General features: G+C 44.7%; 1 protein-coding gene across 3 annotated transcripts in view; it reads left to right on the forward strand.

Moving 5' to 3' along the window:
* zbbx (zinc finger, B-box domain containing) overlaps positions 1 to 15874 on the forward strand; it is a 107136-nt gene that overhangs the window by 70472 nt on the left and 20790 nt on the right. For 2 of the 3 annotated variants that reach the window (XM_052457674.1, XM_052457703.1), the window contains exon 17: positions 2865 to 3008. The exons of the other annotated variant lie outside the window; for it this stretch is intronic. In XM_052457674.1, the coding sequence (XP_052313634.1) occupies positions 2865 to 3008 (144 nt within the window). The remainder of the gene's footprint in view (positions 1 to 2864; positions 3009 to 15874) is intronic. 3 annotated transcript variants of the gene reach the window in all.

Raw genomic sequence — 15874 nt, forward strand, 5'->3', positions numbered from 1 at the left:
TTCCATCGAGACGACACCACACTTCCATCGAGACGACATCACACTTCCATCGAGACGACATCACACTTCCATCAAGACGACATCACACTTCCATCAAGACGACATCACACTTCCATCAAGACGACATCACACTTTCATCAAGACGACATCACACTTCCATCAAGACGACATCACGCTTCCATCAAGACAACATCACACTTCCATCAAGGCAACATCACACTTTCATCAAGACGACATCACACTTCCATCAAGACGACATCACACTTCCATCAAGATGACATCACACTTCCATCAAGACGACATCACACTTCCATCAAGACGACATCACACTTCCATCAAGACGACATCACACTTCCATCAAGACGACATGACACTTCCATCAAGATGACATCACACTTTTGTACAATTGCTTGTTTTCCGTTGGATGCCTGCGTCTGGAAGCTTGGAGTTCATTGAGGTTGATGGATTACATAGCTCTCTATTGGACAGAAATGTATAATCCAACATTGTCACATAGAACAGGAAGTCTCTGACATTGTCACATAGAACAGGAAGTCTCAGACATTCCAACATTGTCACATAGAACAGGAAGTCTCAGACATTCCAACATTGTCACATAGAACAGGAAGTCTCAGACATTCCAACATTGTCACATAGAACAGGAAGTCTCAGACATTCCAACATTGTCACATAGAACAGGAAGTCTCCGACATTCCAACATTGTCACATAGAACAGGAAGTCTCAGACATTGTCACATAGAACAGGAAGTCTCAGACATTGTCACATAGAACAGGAAGTCTCAGACATTGTCACATAGAACAGGAAGTCTCAGACATTCCAACATTGTCACATAGAACAGGAAGTCTCAGACATTCCAACATTGTCACATAGAACAGGAAGTCTCAGACATTCCAACATTGTCACATAGAACAGGAAGTCTCAGACATTCCAACATTGTCACATAGAACAGGAAGTCTCAGACATTCCAACATTGTCACATAGAACAGGAAGTCTCAGACATTCCAACATTGTCACATAGAACAGGAAGTCTCAGACATTCCAACATTGTCACATAGAACAGGAAGTCTCAGACATTCCAACATTGTCACATAGAACAGGAAGTCTCCGACATTCCAACATTGTCACATGGAACAGGAAGACTCAGACATTCCAACATTGTCACATAGAACAGGAAGTCTCCGACATTCCAACATTGTCACATAGAACAGGAAGTCTCCGACATTCCAACATTGTCACATAGAACAGGAAGTCTCCGACATTCCAACATTGTCACATAGAACAGGAAGTCTCCGACATTCCAACATTGTCACATAGAACAGGAAGTCTCAGACATTCCAACATTGTCACATAGAACAGGAAGTCTCCGACATTCCAACATTGTCACATAGAACAGGAAGTCTCCGACATTCCAACATTGTCACATAGAACAGGAAGTCTCCGACATTCCAACATTGTCACATGGAACAGGAAGTCTCAGACATTCCAACATTGTCACATAGAACAGGAAGTCTCAGACATTCCAACATTGTCACATAGAACAGGAAGTCTCCGACATTCCAACATTGTCACATAGAACAGGAAGTCTCAGACATTCCAACATTGTCACAGAACAGGAAGTCTCCGACATTCCAACATTGTCACATAGAACAGGAAGTCTCCGACATTCCAACATTGTCACATAGAACAGGAAGTCTCAGACATTCCAACATTGTCACATAGAACAGGAAGTATCCGACATTCCAACATTGTCACATAGAACAGGACGTCTCAGACATTCCAACATTGTCACATAGAACAGGAAGTCTCCGACATTCCAACATTGTCACATAGAACAGGAAGTCTCCGACATTCCAACATTGTCACATAGAACAGGAAGTCTCAGACATTCCAACATTGTCACATAGAACAGGAAGTCTCAGACGTTCTAACATTGTCACATAGAACAGGAAGTCTCAGACATTCCAACATTGTCACATAGAACAGGAAGTCTCAGACATTCCAACATTGTCACATAGAACAGGAAGTCGGGGACATACGTGGTATGATAAGAGAGAATGCCTGACCTACACCGCTATCTTCTCATCACACTGGACCGGTACCTCCTCCCCTCTCCACACCTGCATTCAGACACAGACATACAATAAGACATCAGTATGAATGCTGTGTAGCTCAGGGTGTGCAGGCTTTCAACACAGACCAGCTATAACCCACTTGTCTCCACTCATTTATTTTTATTTTTTAAACAACTTAATATGCGTTGTTCATTTGTGATCTTAGTATAACTCTACTGTCAATCAAAGTCAGTAATGTCAGATGTTTGTTTTAAGGGGAGCAGTGCCCTTCATATAAAACAACCTGGAACAGGAAATGTCCTTTTCACCACATGCACTGGTCAAACAGAGCCGCTCCAAAGTTAATGGGAGATAAAGGTTAGAGGAGGGATATCACCTTGACAACGCTCTTCTCTCATTTATGTCTCTCCATCTGCCTCCTCTTTTTTCCAGAGGGCTATGATCCAACAGGTTTTATGTGTCTCTCGCTCTCCCTATCAGTCCTTTTTCTCTCTCTTTTTCTTTCTCTCCCTCTATCCGCTTACCTTCAGTGATCTGAAAGGTGAGAGCAACATTGTGGACTGTTTTGTCTCTCTCTCTCTCTCTCTCTCTCTCTCTCTCTCTCTCTCTCTCTCTCTCTCTCTCTCTCTCTGTCTCTCTGTCTCTCCCTGTCTCTCTCTCTCTCTCTCTCTCTCTCTCTCTCTCTCTCTCTCTCTCTCTCTCTCTCTCTCTCTCTCTCTCTCTCTCTCTCTCTCTCTCTCTCTCTCTCTCTCTCTCTCTCTCTCTCTCAGGGGCAGACAGCTGGATGCCCTGTAGCAGCCTCAGAGGCTGTGCTGAGGAACACCTGGTTACCACGGTGATGATGAACAGCCTCAGTCACGTAGCCACACCCACCCGGAGAGGAGCATCCTCTGGTCAGGGGCTGTATACATCTGGTACGAGTTGTCTCTCTGGTGCCTGTGTGTGTGGTGATAATACTATGGAGATATCTAGTCCTTGGGTGGGATAACTTATCCTCAATATTATATATATCATAAGCAGTTCAAGCCTGGTTCCTAAGAGTGAAGAGTTAAACATGCTATGTCCATTTCACGTTTGTCCTTCATGATCTAGGAAATATAGATTTGTTAGTGTGTTTGTAAGACCCCCAGGAGTAGAACTCACCTCTGTTTCTTCCTGCTCTGTGGTTTGACCCCCAGGAGTAGAGCTCACCTCTGTTTCTTCCTGCTCTGTGGTTTGACCCCCAGGAGTAGAGCTCACCTCTGTTTCTTCCTGCTCTGTGGTTTGACCCCCAGGAGTAGAGCTCACCTCTGTTTCTTCCTGCTCTGTGGTTTGACCCCCAGGAGTAGAGCTCACCTCTGTTTCTTCCTGCTCTGTGGTTTGACCCCCAGGAGTAGAGCTCACCTCTGTTTCTTCCTGTTCTGTGGTTTGACCCCCAGGAGTAGAGCTCACCTCTGTTTCTTCCTGCTCTGTGGTTTGACCCCCAGGAGTAGAGCTCACCTCTGTTTCTTCCTGTTCTGTGGTTTGACCCCCAGGAGTAGAGCTCACCTCTGTTTCTCCTCTCCTCCTCATAAATCTGTGTTGGCTTGTCTCGTATTTACTCTCAAACACACAGAACTCCATTTAACCTGCAATTAATGCAGCTCAGATTCCTGCGTATGGATACACTTTCCTGTCACCGACAACGCAGGTTTCATAAAGAGATTATACCGTGTTATCAGTCACACGCACAGGGAGAGAGAGGATTGGGAGCTGGTCCAGTGCTGTGTGCCTCTCCTCACTCTCTAGGAGCTCAGAAACACTGAGGTAATCTGTTTACGTTGTGACACGGCTAATACCGCCTGCTGCTAATCAAATCACTACAGTCCCTTTGCGAAACCATCTCTCCCTTCCTCTTCCTCACCCCGCTCCCTCCGCCTTTCTTCTCTCGAAGTCTGTACCATGTCTTTCTTTTACGGTGTTTATGACCCAGTTTTACCCAGGACGGCTCTACTCTGTCTGTTTATGTCCCAGTTTTAACCAGGACGGCTCTACTCTGTCTGTTTATGTCCCAGTTTTAACCAGGACGGCTCTACTCTGTCTGTTTATGTCCCAGTTTTAACCAGGACGGCTCTACTCTGTCTGTTTATGACCCAGTTTTACCCAGGACGGCTCTAATCTGTCTGTTTATGACCCAGTTTTACCCAGGACGGCTCTAATCTGTCTGTTTATGTCCCAGTTTTAACCAGGACGGCTCTACTCTGTCTGTTTATAACCCAGTTTTACTCAGGACGGCTCTACTCTGTCTGTTTATAACCCAGTTTTACCCAGGATGGCTCTAATCTGTCTGTTTATGTCCCAGTTTTAACCAGGACGGCTCTACTCTGTCTGTTTATAACCCAGTTTTACTCAGGACGGCTCCACTCTGTCTGTTTATGACCCAGTTTTACCCAGGACGGCTCTACTCTGTCTGTTTATGTCCCAGTTTTACCCAGGACGGCTCTACTCTGTCTGTTTATGACCCAGTTTTACCCAGGACTGCTCTACTCTGTCTGTTTATAACCCAGTTTTACCCAGGACGGCTCTACTCTGTCTGTTTATGACCCAGTTTTACCCAGGACGGCTCCATTCTGTCTGTTTATAACCCAGTTTTACCCAGGACGGCTCTACTCTGTCTGTTTATAACCCAGTTTTACCCAGGACGGCTCTACTCTGTCTGTTTATGACCCAGTTTTACCCAGGACTGCTCTACTCTGTCTGTTTATAACCCAGTTTTACCCAGGACGGCTCTACTCTGTCTGTTTATGACCCAGTTTTACCCAGGACGGTTCCACTCTGTCTGTTTATGACCCAGTTTTACCCAGGACGGTTCTACTCTGTCTGTTTATAACCCAGTTTTACCCAGGACGGCTCTACTCTGTCTGTTTATAACCCAGTTTTACCCAGGACGGCTCTACTCTGTCTGTTTATAACCCAGTTTTACTCAGGACGGCTCCACTCTGTCTGTTTATGACCCAGTTTTACCCAGGACGGCTCTACTCTGTCTGTTTATGACCCAGTTTTACCCAGGACGGCTCTACTCTGTTTGTTTATGACGCAGTTTTACCCAGGACGGCTCTACTCTGTTTGTTTATGACCCAGTTTTACCCAGGACTGCTCTACTCTGTCTGTTTATGACGCAGTTTTACCCAGGACGGCTCTACTCTGTCTGTTTATGACCCAGTTTTACCCAGGACGGCTCTACTCTGTCTGTTTATGACCCAGTTTTACCCAGGACGGCTCTACTCTGTCTGTTTATGACCCAGTTTTACCCAGGACGGCTCTACTCTGTCTGTTTATGACCCAGTTTTACCCAGGACGGCTCTACTCTGTCTGTTTATGACCCAGTTTTACCCAGGACGGCTCTACTCTGTCTGTTTATGACCCAGTTTTACCCAGGACGGCTCTAATCTGTCTGTTTATGACCCAGTTTTACCCAGGACGGCTCTACTCTGTCTGTTTATGACCCAGTTTTACCCAGGACGGCTCTACTCTGTTTGTTTATGACCCAGTTTTACCCAGGACGGCTCTACTCTGTCTGTTTATCCAGTTTTACCCAGGACGGCTCTACTCTGTTTATCATATCCAGTCAGACCCAGGATGGCTCTACTCTGTTTATCATATCCAGTCAGACCCAGGACGGCTCTACTCTGTTTATCATATCCAGTAAGACCCAGGATGGGACATGCCCCCCTCAGAGAGAGACACACAGCTTAATGTGAGCTCTCACATTTTTCAACATGTTTTTTACAAAAGGATAGTTTTGAGTTAGAGAAACTTTGATTTTTCGTCAGGGACATATGCAGGATACTGCCCTCCACAACACTATGTCACCAGGACATATACAGGATACTACCCTCCACAACACAACCTTCACTATGTCACCAGGACATATACAGGATACTACCCACCACAACACAACCTTCACTATGTCAAATACAGGATACTACCCTCCACAACATAACCTTCACTATGTCACCAGGACATATACAGGATACTACCCTCCACAACATAACCTTCACTATGTCACCAGGACATATACAGGATACTACCCTCCACAACACAACCTTCACTATGTCAACAGGACATATACAGGATACTACCCTCCACAACACAACCTTCACTATGTCACCAGGACATATACAGGATACTACCCTCCACAACATAACCTTCACTATGTCACCAGGACATATACAGGATACTACCCTTCACAACACAACCTTCACTATGTCAACAGGACATATACAGGATACTGCCCTCCACAACACAACCTTCACTATGTCTCCAGGACATATACAGGATACTACCCTCCACAACATAACCTTCACTATGTCACCAGGACATATACAGGATACTACCCTCCACAACACAACCTTCACTATGTCAACAGGACATATACAGGATACTGCCCTCCACAACATAACCTTCACTATGTCATATACAGGATACTGCCCTCAACAACACTATGTCACCAGGACATATACAGGATACTACCCTCCACAACACAACCTTCACTATGTCACCAGGACATATACAGGATACTACCCTCCACAACACAACCTTCACTATGTCATATACAGGATACTACCCTCCACAACACAACCTTCACTATGTCACCAGGACATATACAGGATACTACCCTCCACAACACAACCTTCACTATGTCATATACAGGATACTACCCTCCACAGCATAACCTTCACTATGTCACCAGGACATATACAGGATACTACCCTCCACAACACTATGTCACCAGGACATATACAGGATACTACCCTCCACAACATAACCTTCACTATGTCACCATGACATATACAGGATACTACCCTCCACAACACAACCTTCACTATGTCACCAGGACATATACAGGATACTACCCTCCACAACACAACATTCACTATGTCACCAGTACATATACAGGATACTACCCTCCACAACACAACCGTCACTATGTCACCAGGACGACAGGATACTACCCTCCACAACACAACCTTCACTATGTCACCAGGACATATACAGGATACTACCCTCCACAACATAACCTTCACTATGTCATATACAGGATACTACCCTCCACAACACAACCTTCACTATGTCATATACAGGATACTACCCTCCACAACACAACCTTCACTATGTCACCAGGACATATACAGGATACTACCCTCTACAACATAACCTTCACTATGTCAACAGGACATATACAGGATACTACCCTCCACAACATAACCTTCACTATGTCACCATGACATATACAGGATACTACCCTCCACAACACAACCTTCACTATGTCACCAGGACATATACAGGATACTACCCTCTACAACATAACCTTCACTGTGTCACCAGGACATATACAGGATACTACCCTCCACAACATAACCTTCACTATGTCACCATGACATATACAGGATACTACCCTCCACAACACAACCTTCACTATGTCACCAGGACATATACAGGATACTACCCTCCACAACACAACATTCACTATGTCACCAGTACATATACAGGATACTACCCTCCACAACACAACCGTCACTATGTCACCAGGACATATACAGGATACTACCCTCTACAACACAACCTTCACTATGTCACCAGGACATATACAGGATACTACCCTCCACAACACAACCTTCACTATGTCACCAGGACATATACAGGATACTACCCTCCACAACATAACCTTCACTATGTCATATACAGGATACTACCCTCCACAACACAACCTTCACTATGTCATATACAGGATACTACCCTCCACAGCATAACCTTCACTATGTCACCAGGACATATACAGGATACTACCCTCCACAACACTATGTCCCAGGACATATACAGGATACTACCCTCACAACATAACCTTCACTATGTCACCATGACATATACAGGATACTACCCTCCACAACACAACCGTCACTATGTCACCAGGACATATACAGGATACTACCCTCTACAACACAACCTTCACTATGTCACCAGGACATATACAGGATACTACCCTCTACAACATAACCTTCACTGTGTCACCAGGACATATACAGGTTACTACCCTCCACAACACAACCTTCACTTTGTCATATACAGGATACTACCCACCACAACACAACCTTCACTTTGTCAAATACAGGATACTACCCTCCACAACATAACATTCACTATGTCACCAGTACATATACAGGATACTACCCTCCACAACACAACCTTCACTATGTCACCAGGACATATACAGGATACTACCCTCTACAACACAACCTTCACTATGTCACCAGGACATATACAGGATACTACCCTCCACAACACAACCTTCACTATGTCACCAGGACATATACAGGATACTACCCTCCACAACATAACCTTCACTATGTCACCAGGACATATACAGGATACTACCCTTCACAACACAACCTTCACTATGTCAACAGGACATATACAGGATACTGCCCTCCACAACACAACCTTCACTATGTCTCCAGGACATATACAGGATACTACCCTCCACAACATAACCTTCACTATGTCACCAGGACATATACAGGATACTACCCTCCACAACACAACCTTCACTATGTCAACAGGACATATACAGGATACTGCCCTCCACAACATAACCTTCACTATGTCATATACAGGATACTACCCTCCACAACACTATGTCACCAGGACATATACAGGATACTACCCTCCACAACACAACCTTCACTATGTCACCAGGACATATACAGGATACTACCCTCCACAACACAACCTTCACTTTGTCATATACAGGATACTACCCTCCACATCACAACCTTCACTATGTCACCAGGACATATACAGGATACTACCCACCACAACACAACCTTCACTTTGTCATATACAGGATACTACCCTCCACAGCATAACCTTCACTATGTCACCAGGACATATACAGGATACTACCCTCCACAACACTATGTCACCAGGACATATACAGGATACTACCCTCCACAACATAACCTTCACTATGTCACCATGACATATACAGGATACTACCCTCCACAACACAACCTTCACTATGTCACCAGGACATATACAGGATACTACCCTCCACAACACAACATTCACTATGTCACCAGTACATATACAGGATACTACCCTCCACAACACAACCTTCACTATGTCACCAGGACATATACAGGATACTACCCTCCACAACACAACCTTCACTATGTCACCAGGACATATACAGGATACTACCCTCCACAACATAACCTTCACTATGTCACCAAAACATATACAGGATACTACCCTCCACAACACAACCTTCACTATGTCATATACAGGATACTACCCTCCACAACACAACCTTCACTATGTCACCAGGACATATACAGGATACTACCCTCTACAACATAACCTTCACTATGTCAACAGGACATATACAGGATACTACCCTCCACAACATAACCTTCACTATGTCACCATGACATATACAGGATACTACCCTCCACAACACAACCTTCACTATGTCACCAGGACATATACAGGATACTACCCTCTACAACATAACCTTCACTGTGTCACCAGGACATATACAGGATACTACCCTCCACAACATAACCTTCACTATGTCACCATGACATATACAGGATACTACCCTCCACAACACAACCTTCACTATGTCACCAGGACATATACAGGATACTACCCTCCACAACACAACATTCACTATGTCACCAGTACATATACAGGATACTACCCTCCACAACACAACCGTCACTATGTCACCAGGACATATACAGGATACTACCCTCTACAACACAACCTTCACTATGTCACCAGGACATATACAGGATACTGCCCTCCACAACACAACCTTCACTATGTCACCAGGACATATACAGGATACTACCCTCCACAACATAACCTTCACTATGTCATATACAGGATACTACCCTCCACAACACAACCTTCACTATGTCATATACAGGATACTACCCTCCACAGCATAACCTTCACTATGTCACCAGGACATATACAGGATACTACCCTCCACAACACTATGTCACCAGGACATATACAGGATACTACCCTCCACAACATAACCTTCACTATGTCACCATGACATATACAGGATACTACCCTCCACAACACAACCGTCACTATGTCACCAGGACATATACAGGATACTACCCTCCACAACATAACCTTCACTATGTCACCAGGACATATACAGGATACTACCCTCTACAACATAACCTTCACTATGTCACCAGGACATATACAGGATACTACCCTCCACAACACAACCTTCACTATGTCAACAGGACATATACAGGATACTACCCTCCACAACACAACCTTCACTATGTCACCAGGACATATACAGGATACTACCCTCCACAACATAACCTTCACTATGTCACCAGGACATATACAGGATACTGCCCTCAACAACACTATGTCACCAGGACATATACAGGATACTACCCTCCACAACACAACCTTCACTATGTCACCAGGACATATACAGGATACTACCCTCCACAACACAACCTTCACTATGTCTCCAGGACATATACAAGATACTACCCTCCACAACATAACCTTCACTATGTCATATACAGGATACTGCCCTCAACAACACTATGTCACCAGGACATATACAGGATACTACCCTCCACAACACAACCTTCACTATGTCACCAGGACATATACAGGATACTACCCTCCACAACATAACCTTCACTATGTGATATACAGGATACTACCCTCCACAACACAACCTTCACTATGTCATATACAGGATACTACCCTCCACAACACAACCTTCACTATGTCACCAGGACATATACAGGATACTACCCTCTACAACATAACCTTCACTGTGTCACCAGGACATATACAGGATACTACCCTCCACAACACAACCTTCACTATGTCACCAGGACATATACAGGATACTACCCTCCACAACACAACCTTCACTATGTCACCAGGACATATACAGGATACTACCCTCCACAACACAACCTTCACTATGTCACCAGGACATATACAGGATACTACCCTCCACAACACTATGTCACCAGGACATATACAGGATACTACCCTCCACAACACAACCTTCACTATGTCACCAGGACATAACCTTCACTATGTCACCAGGACATATACAGGATACTACCCTCCACAACATAGCCTTCACTATGTCACCAGGACATATACAGGATACTACCCTCCGCAACACAACCTTCACTATGTCACCAAAACATATACAGGATACTGCCATCCACAGCATGGCATTCGCTCCAGATCAAACCCACAACCTAATTTTGACCAAAATTAACCAGAGAGATGACTGCTTCCAAGGTTTTATTTTTCCAAGCTATACGGAGGATGTTGTACGGTTGTTCGGAGGGTGTTGTACAGAGGGTGTTGTACAGAGGGTGTTGTACAGAGGGTGCTCTAGCCAACAAACAGCAGACCTGAGGACACCATTCCTACCTGGAACTGAGCCAGATACAAATTCAATTAGCACTAAGGTGTGAAGTAAAAGTCCTTTGGGCCCAACAAGTGTCAGGAGTCTTTGAAGCGTCCTCTGAAGCCCCCCTCTTGTTGTTCAAAGACCATCACTGGCATTTTATACAGGAAATCTGCCTCCAGAAATGAAAGCTGCTCCCAAGTGGGTGAGACACCTACTCCCATTTCCTACTACACTGCTGCTGCACTGCTACTTGGATTCCACCTGGCGATCTGTTCACCATCTGCCCTGGTCTGTCTCCCCCTGTCTGGTACAGGTTCCTCCACCACACTCCCCCCTCTCTCCCTGGCCTGTCTCTCCCTGTCTGGTACAGGTACCTCCACCACACTCCCCCCTCTCTCCCTGGCCTGTCTCTCCCTGTCTGGTACAGGTACCTCCACCACACTCCCCCCTCTCTCCCTGGCCTGTCTCTCCCTGCCTGGTACAGGTACCTCCACCACACTCCCCCCTCTTTCCCCAGCTTTCGCTCGCCTCCAGAACACTGTTGGGGCGAGAGACTCTGAACTTACAATGGCAGGCCCCAAGTCGTTATAGATTCAATGTTTTTTCTCATGCATTTTGCTATGTGCCTCATAACTCCTGCGTACTTTGTTGACGACAAACTTTCTTTATCCAACCGTGGGACCGACTATGTTTGTTGATGATATCTGGAAATGTGCATGTACACCCTGTCCCATCTGCAGTTGCTAGCCCCATTTCTGACTTGTCCTCCTTCACGTTAACCTGTTGAGTGTATTTTGAGCCTTCGTTCATGAACTGGCATCTGTAAAATGATACAGAATCAGCTTGATCCCCTCTGTCGAAGACGCTTGGACCTTCTTTTTTTAAATATTTTCAATGGTTTTGTTAACTTCTTGGTGACTGGGGGGCAGTATTGAGTAGCTTGGATGAATAAGGTGCCCAGACTGCAGTGTATAAAGTCAGAAAATCTTCTGTCTCAGCCACAAAGGGAGTACCCCAAGGCTCAATCCTAGGCCCCACACTCTTTTCATTTTACATCAACCACATAGCTCAGGCAGTAGGAAGCTCTCTCGTCCATTTATATGCAGATATTAATATAATATAATAATTACAGTGTTATGCTCAGCCGGCCCCTCCACGGATTTTGTGTTAAACGCTCTACAACAAAGCTTTCTTAGTGTCCAACAAGCTTTCTCTGCCCTTAACCTTGTTCTGAACACCTCCAAAACAAAGGTCTTGTGGTTTGGTAAGAAGAATGCCGCTCTTCCCGCAGGTGTGATTACTACCTCTGAGGGTTTAGAGCTTGAGGTAGTCACCTCATACAAGTACTTGGGAGTATGGCTCGACGGTACACTGTCCTTCTCTCAGCACATACCAAAGCTGCAGGCTAAAGTTAAATCTAGACTTGGTTTCCTCTATCGTAATCGCTCCTCTTTCACCCCAGCTGCCAAACTAACCCTGGTTCAGATGACCATCCTACCCATGCTATATTATGGACATGTAATTTATACACAGGCAGGTAAGGGTGCTCTCGAGCGGCTAGATGTTCCTTACCATTCGGCCATCAGATTTGCTACCTGGACACACCAGTGCACTCTATACTCCTCTGTAAACTGGTCATCTCTGTATGCCTGTCGCAAGACCCGCTCGTTGATGCTTATTTATAAAACCCTCTTAGGCCTCACTCCTCCCTATCTGAGATATCTAGTGCAGCCCTCATCCTCCACATACAACACCCGTTCTGCCAGTCACATTCTGTTAAAGGTCCCCAAAGCAAACACATCCCTGGGTCGCTCGTCTTTTCAGTTCGCTGCAGCGAGCGACTGGAACGAGCTGCAACAAACACTCAAACTGGACAGTTTTATCTCAATCTCTTCATTCAAAGACTCAATCATAGACACTCTAACTGACAGTTGTGTCTGCTTTGCGTGATGTATTGTTGTCTCTACCTTCTTGCCCTTTGAGCTGTTGTCTGTGACCAACAATGTTTGTACCCTGTTTTGTGCTCCTACCATGTTGTGTTGCTACCATGTTGTGTTGCTACCATGTTGTTGTTATGTTGCTACCATGCTGTGTTGCTACCATGTTGTGTTGCTACCATGTTGTGTTGCTACCATGTTGTGTTGCTACCATGTTGTTGTTATGTTGCTACCATGTTGTGTTGCTACCATGTTGTGTTGCTACCATGTTGTTGTTATGTTGCTACCATGCTGTGTTGCTACCATGTTGTGTTGCTACCATGTTGTGTTGCTACCATGTTGTTGTTATGCTGCTACCATGCTGTGTTGTCATGTGTTGCTGCCTTGCTATGCTGTTGTCTTAGGTCTCTCTTTATGTAGTGTTGTGCTGTCTCTCTTGTTGTGATGTGTGTTTTGTCCTATATTTATATTGTATTTATTTATATATTTTTTTTTAGCCCAGGCCGTCATTGTAAATAATAATTTGTTCTTAAATGACTTGCCTAGTTAATTAAAGGTTCAATAAATAAAATATATAAATGGCTCTACTCTGTTTATCATATCCAGTATGACTCAGGATGGTTCTACTCTGTTTATCATATCCAGTATGACCCAGGATGGCTCTACTCTGTTTATCATATCCAGTATGACCCAGGATGGCTCTACTCTGTTTATCATATCCAGTATGACTCAGGATGGTTCTACTCTGTTTATCATATCCAGTATGACCCAGGATGGCTCTACTCTGTTTATCATATCCAGTATGACCCAGGATGGCTCTACTCTGTTTATCATATCCAGTATGACCCAGGATGGCTCTACTCTGTTTATCATGTCCAGTATGACCCAGGATGGCTCTACTCTGTTTATCATATCCAGTATGACCCAGTATGACCCAGGATGGCTCTACTCTGTTTATCATATCCAGTATGACTCAGGATGGTTCTACTCTGTTTATCATATCCAGGATGACCCAGGATGGCTCTACTCTGTTTATCATATCCAGTATGACCCAGTATGACCCAGGATGGCTCTACTCTGTTTATCATGTCCAGTAAGACCCAGGATGGCTCTACTCTGTTTATCATATCCAGTATGACCCAGGATGACCCAGTATGACCCAGGATGGCTCTACTCTGTTTATCATGTCCAGTATGACCCAGAATGGCTCTACTCTGTTTATCATATCCAGTATGACCCAGGATGGCTCTACTCTGTTTATCATATCCAGTATGACCCAGGATGGCTCTACTCTGTTTATCATGTCCAGTATGACCCAGGACGGCTCTACTCTGTTTATTATATCCAGTAAGACCCAGGATGGCTCTACTCTGTTTATCATATCCAGTAAGACCCAGGATGGCTCTACTCTGTTTATCATATCCAGTATGACCCAGGATGGCTCTACTCTGTTTATCATATCCAGTATGACCCAGGATGGCTCTACTCTGTTTATCATATCCAGTAAGACCCAGGATGGCTCTACTCTGTTTATCATATCCAGTATGACCCAGGATGGCTCTACTCTGTTTATCATGTCCAGTATGACCCAGGACGGCTCTACTCTGTTTATTATATCCAGTATGACCCAGTATGACCCAGGATGGCTCTACTCTGTTTATCATATCCAGTATGACCCAGGATGGCTCTACTCTGTTTATCATATCCAGTAAGACCCAGGATGGCTCTACTCTGTTTATCATATCCAGTATGACCCAGTATGACCCAGGATGGCTCTACTCTGTTTATCATGTCCAGTAAGACCCAGGATGGCTCTACTCTGTTTATCATATCCAGTATGACCCAGGATGGTTCTACTCTGTTTATCATATCAAGTATGACCCAGTATGACCCAGGATGGCTCTACTCTGTTTATCATGTCCAGTATGACCCAGAATGGCTCTACTCTGTTTATCATATCCAGTATGACCCAGGATGGCTCTACTCTGTTTATCATATCCAGTATGACCCAGGATGGCTCTACTCTGTTTATCATGTCCAGTATGACCCAGGGTGGCTCTACTCTGTTTATCATGTCCAGTATGACCCAGGATGGCTCTACTCTGTTTATCATGTCCAGTATGACCCAGAATGGCTCTACTCTGTTTATCATATCCAGTATGACTCAGGATGGCCCAGGATGGCTCTACTCTGTTTATCATATCCAGTATGACCCAGGATGGCTGTACTCTGTTGATTCTATCCAGTATGACCCAGGACGGCTCTACTCTGTTTATTATATCCAGTATGACCCAGTAAGACCCAGGATGGCTCTACTCTGTTGATTATATCCAGTATGACCCAGTATGACCCAGGATGGCTCTACTCTGTTTATCATGTCCAGTATGACTCAGGA

This window comes from Oncorhynchus keta, chromosome 1, assembly GCF_023373465.1.
Source record: "Oncorhynchus keta strain PuntledgeMale-10-30-2019 chromosome 1, Oket_V2, whole genome shotgun sequence".
NCBI classification, from domain to species: Eukaryota; Metazoa; Chordata; class Actinopteri; order Salmoniformes; family Salmonidae; genus Oncorhynchus; species Oncorhynchus keta.